Source organism: Pundamilia nyererei, unplaced genomic scaffold, assembly GCF_000239375.1.
Source record: "Pundamilia nyererei isolate P.nyererei 1_Seehausen unplaced genomic scaffold, PunNye1.0 scaffold00415, whole genome shotgun sequence".
Lineage (NCBI taxonomy): Eukaryota > Metazoa > Chordata > Actinopteri > Cichliformes > Cichlidae > Pundamilia > Pundamilia nyererei.
Window position 1 is genome coordinate 144,373 of NW_005187816.1, and position 7,878 is coordinate 152,250.

Genomic DNA, 7,878 nt, shown 5'->3' on the forward strand with positions numbered 1-7,878 from the left:
ATTTAAGTAAATATTGACATACAACATGCATATACATTTTACTATTTAAAACATGCAGTTGAAGTGTAAATTTCCACCTAGCACAAATGATTTTAAATGATTTGTGCTAGGTTCTTTTAAAAACTGTAGCAGTCCACTCTTTTATGAGTGGACTACTCAGACAGGATCTTTAATTTTATACACTTCCCTATTAATCCACTGAAATGCCCTGTATGGTCACGCTGGTTAGTATTACTTTAACCAAGCTATTGTCTTCATAGGACTGTATGTACATGTGAAGGCAGTTCCTCACAACAGATTACTGAGAATATACTCATATGCAGTGCAAGACATCCTTAAAAGGAAGTCTCTATTTTCAATAGAAGGTCGTTTAAAAACTCTGAGCTGACCTTGTAGAATAAAAAAAATAAAAAAGGAAAAGCACCTTCACTGAAACATTGCAGGAACAAAAAGGTCGTTACAATTTAAGTGTCTTAATCTTCGAATAAAAACCAACAATAAATGCCCATAACTGTAAGGTAAAAACAATCACTGGACATGTTCTCTGTGCCTCTTCTCTAATCTAATATAAAATCATACACAGAGCTCATATAACAGGATCAATTACATAAAAGAAGGACTCACAGTTAAGACATATTCATTGTAGTCATAGCTTGGAGTTTAAAGATTTTGTCCAAACAAAAGAATCGGTCTACTGTTGTGGCAAAGTTAATGGGAGGTTGTGTGGAGTCATTTGTGACCTCATAAATATATGTATGTTTTCAAATATCATGTAATTTTTCCACATCTAAGATTTAGAAATGGAATAATAACATAAATATTTGTATTGAAAACTTTTACATTTAGAATAACCTCTTTTTAAAAGTATACAACAGCATCGTCCCTTGATAATCAATAATATGTCCATGGCGCTCTGCCCATTCAAGTTATATAGAAACATCACAAGTTTATTATCCTCAGCTGTAGCTCATAGCATTCCACCCTCTCTGTCCCCATGTCTGCAGGTCTGGCATGAGTATGAACAAATACACACCAACCTTTAACAGTGGCTACAAAAACAGCCCTCTATAACTGGAAAGATAAAAACCATCCTTCAGCAATAGTATCAAACAAGAGGCACCTGAAAACCTTAATAAACACTCATTTAGCAGTATCACCTGGCGTCCTGTGGAAAATAACCCAAGAAATAACTATACATGCACACAAGAAAAATATTTACATTTAATAAGCAACCTCCCGCCTACATTAGTGCCCCAATCTGTAAACTAATCATCTTTTAACAAGGAAGAAAATGTAAACTCTGTTTAGTAACTGTGGTGTTTACTGAGTGCTGTGTGTTTACCACCTAGTAAATGTCATCTGATGACTTCAAATTGTCAGCACTCCTTCCCCAGCTAAAAACACCTATGTGGGTGGATGAGTGGTTACACAATCAGTGCTGGATGATGATAAAATGAAGAGCCCATGTTCTCGTCAAGTATCACAGAGACAGATTATTTCTCCATTATAGGCAAAAAAATCATTCTAGCGCCAGCAGTAGTAGTACTAGTACATGTTGTTGTGTTTGGGGTGCCAGAGTCAGAATTTGTCAGTCTCTTCTGGATAAATGCAGGGCAAAAGGTAGATATGTAAACATCTTTAAACCCTGAGTTACAGAAACAGTAAATCAACGGGTCCAGCAGGCAGTCGCTGTAAGACAAAACCATGAGGGCGTCGTACACCTGGACAGCTATGTTTTCTGCATCCTGCCAGTTCTTCAGCCGCACAAACAGCAGTGCTGCTCTAGTTATAGTGCAGGGAAGGAAGCAGAAGGAGAAGACAACGACAACAGATGTGACTAAGCACACAGCCCTCCTCAGCTTAGTCTTCTCCCCAACCGTCTTCTTCCTCAGCCGGCTGACAATGCGGACCGTGCAGTAGACGAGGATGATGTAGGGGATGATGATTTGGGAGAAGAAAACAATCTTAAAAAAAACAAAACAAACAAAAACCCCACTATTAGGTATGACTCGTTACAATAGCCCTATGTGTCACACAGTCAACTTGGATTTCTATACAGACATGGGAAAGTTTATCATGTACACTCCTAACTTAAACACTCTGTCTTCAATCATGGACTAATATTTTGACCCCTTTAAACCCCTCCTTAGCTTCTCCAGCTAACCCCCTGCCTTTTACTTAAGTTATGATGTTAAGTTAGAAATGTAAATGATTCAAATTAATTCTTTCTTTCAAGAATAACTGGTGATTATCTGTTGATTTTTGTTTTTCTAACATTAGTTAACAGTTGTCTGGTCTCTAAGATTTCCAAATATTGTGAAAAGTGTCTATAGAAGCGTTTATCTTTATCTGCACACGTTCCACATCTCATCCCATCACTGGTCCAGACCCTGAAAATCCTGTGTTTATTTCAAAAGTTACATAAACAAAGGAATGTTAATAATTAGGACAAAGAGAAAAAAACGGCCTAAAAAATAAATGTAAATGATTCATGAAAACTTTTGTTTATACGCTGTCTCCAATTTTTACTTCAGAAAAACTCTAACTCGGTTCTGCCACGCCTGGGTGAGTGTATCTATGTCTTGTGGAAAGGAACTGCCAGTTAGGGAACTGAACTGGATATTGACTGTAATGCCAGCTTTATAGGAAGTTGAAGCAGTTGTGTTAATCTCTGCTGTTCTTCTTAAATGTTCAAATATAAATATTAAAGTTTTTTTGAATCCAAATCCACCCGTTTTCTTTCTGGAGGCTGGAGGCCATCTGATCTGTCAGAGCGAGGCAGCGAACAACCTGTTTTTAGTCTGTTGTCATCAGTATATATTGTTAGGTAACATAAAACAACACTAAATCCAAACAAATACACTGAAACCGTACCTCTCTAAAGGTGTCCGTCACATCATGTAAGAATGTCTCCTTTTCCCGTCCGTGGCTGTTGCAGCACTCAAAGGTTGTGACCATAGTAGGAGTGGTGAGGGGAAGCAAGAGGATCCAGATGACGACAGAAATCTGAGGAGATTTCTTAAACACGTTGACAAAATTTCTCCTTCCAAGATGGACCACATTGAAGTAGCGATCGAGGGACATTGTGATGAGGAAGGCGATGCTGGCTCCTCGATTGAGAAACAGCATGAAGAGCATTATCTTACAAAGCACAGTGTCCTCACTGCGCCTCAAGTTGTGCTGGTAATGATGGATCTTGAAAGGAAGGCAGCCCACCAGCAAGAAATCAGCAACCACAATATTGAACAAGAAGATCGCTTTGTTCTTCCAGAACTTGTATCTAAAAAGGAAGCAGGTCATATAACAGTTAATTGTTTCACAGCCAGCGAGTTTGCTTTGTATCAAGAGCGAATGAAGAGGAACAGGAAAAAAATAAACCTAAGCTTATGATGCTGTTTCTGCCATCTACACGACCTCGTCCTCTCCTCGGAGAGCTGAGTAAAATGTTGGACAGTCGCACTCAGACTCATGTCAGATAAACTCTTCAAAACTCATAGACCAGCGTGGGAACATATGTAGATTTTACTTTGTAGCGACTTGCAAGGTCTGCTTTGTGGTTTTGTTTGCACTTCAGTGTAACACTTACAGCTTTGCTTTTTTGTTCTACACTTTCTATTTTAACTTTTCAAGAACAAAATTGGATTCATCTGTCCATTTCAAAGGTTTAATAGAGTTTTGGTAGGTCTTGTTATTTTCATGGCATCTGAATTGGTTGCATCAGAGTGGTCACAGTCTTTTAAAGATAAACTTAAAACCGCTTTCTTCACCACATCAGCAGCTCAGTTGGTTTACACTTCATTTAGCAAACTTTGCCCCCAGTAACGAGAATCCAGCACAGCTTTCCTCTTGGTTTTTACTAAAACGAGAATAAATGTAAACGAGTAAAAAGATTCCCCGTACCTGAAGATGAAGATGTAGAGAACGGACAGGTTGAGAGGCAGACCCAGTGTAAATTCTCCCACCATTACCCAGGAGAGGACTTGGTATGTAATGTCACTGGGTGTTTTGCAGTGGTCAACTGATCGATTTACAGACATGTTTTGTTGAATCATCATATAAATGGCAAAAAATGTCCACCTTCTATAGCAGATAAAGCTACGGTCAAATTAATATGTCATATATTGAGAAAGCAAGCATTGCAGTTAAAGCCTTTATCCTGGAGGTTGTTGTAGGTTCCTATGATCTTGAATCTTCACCCCTCAGGGACAGATGCTCCTTCTCACTCTCCTTCTAGTTCCTTAAATTGAACAGTCCCCTTAAGAGAGCCTTACAGTGATTGTGGACCTCTGTCAAGGCTGGTTTTTCCATGGCAAAAGATACGGAGGAAGCCCACTCTCAATGCAGTGAAGGAGAAAGGAGAAAATGCCCTCTCTAAGCCTCTGTTTATGTGATGCTGCCACGCTGGTTACTTGCGAAGAAGTATTTACATTCAGGAGGTGCTGGAGGTGTGGTTTAGGGAGCTCTACTCAACTGACTGAGAAACTAAGCATGAGAGTTACATTTATGAATCTTTCAATCTGCAAACTCTAAATTATTACTGCAAAAAAGGAATCTGACAGTAATTCTGATGTTACAGAGAGAGAGAGCTATTTGGAAACTGGTAGTTCAAGGTGGTTTTATCAGCAGACTGGCTAAACTCCTTGTGACATTCAGGGGACTGTCAATATGACAAAATCATGCTTGCACATTTGCAATATTATGTTTGGAGACATTCACGGAAAAAACATGCAAACACATATAAGTTTTACATTGCTATAAAGTGACAGATCAGTGTCTTTAGGTACACAGTTTTAGATTTGAGATTTTTCCTACGTTCAATAACCTGTTATGACAAAGTAATAACATTGTTTATGAATCTTTTTTAAATGTTTAAAAAAAATCATAAACCTGTGTCTTATTGACAGATACATTTGTTTGTCAAAGCCCCATTTGGCAGCAGCTACAGCCTTCTATGTTCAAGGGTAGATATTTTCAATCTTTGCACATCTGGATTCAGGCTGTTTGTTCCACTCTTACTGACACATCTTTTCTTGCATTGCATGGAAAGCCAATCTGACTGAGCTGCTACTTTATAGTCGCTGGCAGAGTCTGTATTTCAGCTCCATGCCAGCTAATCTAAGTTGGATTAATACTTATCAGTTTTCTTGATTAAACCTACTTTGGTTATGTCAAAGTGAGAGTTTGCCAGGGTCAGAATCAGGTGTTTTTGTTATTTGGTTCAAGGATTATGGGCAGTGCCAACCTATACCTCTATTTTATCACTATGGCAGTGCCACAAAAATAATGAGTGAAGGATCAGCTTCATAGCTTGGAAAGTGTGCACGTGATAATTATCTTCAAATGAAATCACCCCTTACTTTGTGCAATCTAATGTTGGAATTCCACATTTGTTTATGATTTCAAACTTTTTTTTCCGTTTCAAAATGATTAAGACCATTGTGCTTCTGTGATACTGAAAGGTTTTGAAAGGTTCTGCATTCTGACCTGCTAATATTCTAAATGTTGTCTGTGCTGGTGTGCTGGCACACAGCGGGTTAAATGGTATCCACAGGCATGAATATTGTGTTTTTGGATTAGCTTTGTCATAGAGGAGGGATTTTTCCAGGCTGTATTCTTCCTCAGTTCCAGCTGGGATATTCTCCAGACCCAAATGACACTCTACAGGAATGGTATCATCATGAATTCATGCATGTCTGGTTAAGTGTTGTTGAGCATACATATAGGAAAACTGTACAACATGAAAGATACAACAAAAAAGTGAAGGGTTGTGAATACTTTTCAAAGAAATAGTTGTATGATTCATGGGGTGAGGTTGAGCCAGAATACAAGTTTGTCTGAAGATCTGATGAGTTTACACTGCATACATTTTGTTACAGTATATAAGAGGATTCTTTAAGGAAATATTACAGCTTTCTAATGCAGACAGGAGTTCATCTTCAAGTACACCTTTGTTTGAACATACTGGCATTTAGAGAATTGCAAGCAGTGGAAAAGTCATGTCCATGCTTTAGGATGAGCATAAAGAGTCTTCTACAACAATGAAAACTCCGAGGAAATCATAGACAAACACTTTGGTCATTCTTACAAAATACTCCTTGCAAAAATCAACGTGAAAATGCATAACAGCGTTTTTGGTAACTAAGTCAACCAAGCAATCTTGTCAAAGTTAACATACTTTGCTCTGTTCATGTTAACCGTTAAAGTAACCATTCCTCCTCCTCTCTAAAGCTCCCCTCTGCTGTAAAATACAAGAAAACTAATCATTTCAAACTTCAATATAAATTTGAATCCTATTAAGCCATACACTGACATCTTTACTTCACTTTACTTAACTGTACTGCTGTGTCATTGTCTGACACAATGTTGCACAAATGAGCTATGCCACATGGTTTCTGCAACAGACACATGAACAAAGTTGAGTACGTTTTGTGCTTTATGGCTTGTTGCACGTCTGACTGTAACAGTGCGAATTTTAACCCATTACAGCCATTGCAACGTGACTTTTCTATACCAATAATATGAGTGTATGTCATGGCCCAGCAGGCCTGCCTGAGGATGGTCAGCTGTGACAGTGTTTTTGTTGTTGTTACTCTCTCTCTTTTGCTCCTCCCAGGGCGGGACTCATTATGGGTTCCCACCTTTGGCTCACGCACCTGCAGGACATCTACAGTACCTACCTGCGCCCAATTACCTCTGTGTTCTTGTCACTACTTAAGACAATGAAGCTGTGCTACTCGTCACTGGATAGTTGTGCGACTCGCGTTAGTGTTGCCCCGGCATTTTGCCAACGATCCAACCTGTGCTCTCTTTCCAAATAGACCTCCTGGACCCGTCCCTGTTTTACCCCGGTAAAACAGGGATGGGTCCAGGTCCAGGTCCAGTGAGTGAGGTGGTGAGTTGGTGTGTCTGGCAGATCACGGTGTGTGGCTATAGAGGATTAAGTGTGACGTATTACTGAATATAGTAATACAGTACTTTTATTTAATATAGTACTTTATTTAATTGCATAATTACTACCAGGGAAAAGTAATTTGTTATACTATTTGTTACGTTACTTTTATGTTACTCTGTAAAATAGCTCAAGCACAGTTTGCCATAATCACTATTTAAAAACATAAACCTGAGGCTACAACCCCACAGACTAAAACAATTACTTAATGAGGTGACACATCTTTAAAATCGTTTTCGTAGTGGAATACAAAGCTGACTAGACAAAGCAAAGATGAAAACCAGAACAAAAAAGCGATCGCCAGGGATTCTGCTTTGGAAACGTGAACAGGAAGAGAGGGAGGCTGCAACCTGACTGCTCATCTGCTTTGTTACCTGTTGAAGTTGAGGGTCTGGCCCCTGGGGTCGGCATTCACTCAATTTTCACTCTGGGTTCTTGGCTAGCTTAACGTTAGCATGCATCTTGGCAGATGCTTGTAAAGAAACTGAAGTTATCTTAGCAGCATAATGCAGCTGTTTCTGTCCTGGGTGCAGTTTTACACTTCCACTCTAGACTGCGCCATTATTTTTCGCTTCTTAGACGTGAACACAAATCAGGTGATTTACAGTGGGATGCAAAAGTTTGGGCAACCACTTCCTGTAGGTTCCAATGAGAGTCTGGATTGTGGTTGAAGGTATTTTGGACCATTCCTCTTTACAAAACATCTCTAGTTCATTCAGGTTTGATGGCTTCCGAGCATGGACAGCTCTCTTTAACTCACACCACAGATTTTCAATAGTATTCAGGTCTGGGCTGAGATGGCGGTTCCAGAACGTTGTACTTGTTCCTCTGCATGAATGCCTTAGTGGATTTTGAGCAGTGTTTCCAGAATGAAGCTGGCTTGTCCAAATGTGCTTTAGCGGCTCTGTTTGTGCTGTGGGCGGAGAAAA

At 39.3% G+C, this 7,878-nt stretch overlaps 1 protein-coding gene across 1 annotated transcript; it reads right to left on the reverse strand.

The window, feature by feature from the left end:
- Positions 1-1,493: 1,493 nt before the first annotated feature.
- LOC102202091 (hydroxycarboxylic acid receptor 2) lies at positions 1,494-3,965 on the reverse strand. The gene is made up of 3 exons (XM_005753252.1): positions 3,901-3,965; positions 2,875-3,280; positions 1,494-1,964 (listed from the first exon to the last, which is right to left on the reverse strand). Exons 1-3 carry the CDS (start codon positions 3,963-3,965, stop codon positions 1,494-1,496), a joined length of 942 nt encoding a protein of 313 aa, XP_005753309.1.
- Positions 3,966-7,878: the final 3,913 nt, after the last annotated feature.

Coding starts and splice junctions, on each gene's coding strand:
- LOC102202091 (XM_005753252.1), bottom strand. CDS start 3,965: ATGGTGGGAGAATTTACACTGGGTCTGCCTCTCAACCTGTCCGTTCTC. Junction 3,281..3,900: donor CTCTACATCTTCATCTTCAG/GTACGGGGAATC, acceptor CTTCCTTTTTAG/ATACAAGTTCTGGAAGAACA. Junction 1,965..2,874: donor TGACGGACACCTTTAGAGAG/GTACGGTTTCAG, acceptor GTTTTTTTTAAG/ATTGTTTTCTTCTCCCAAAT.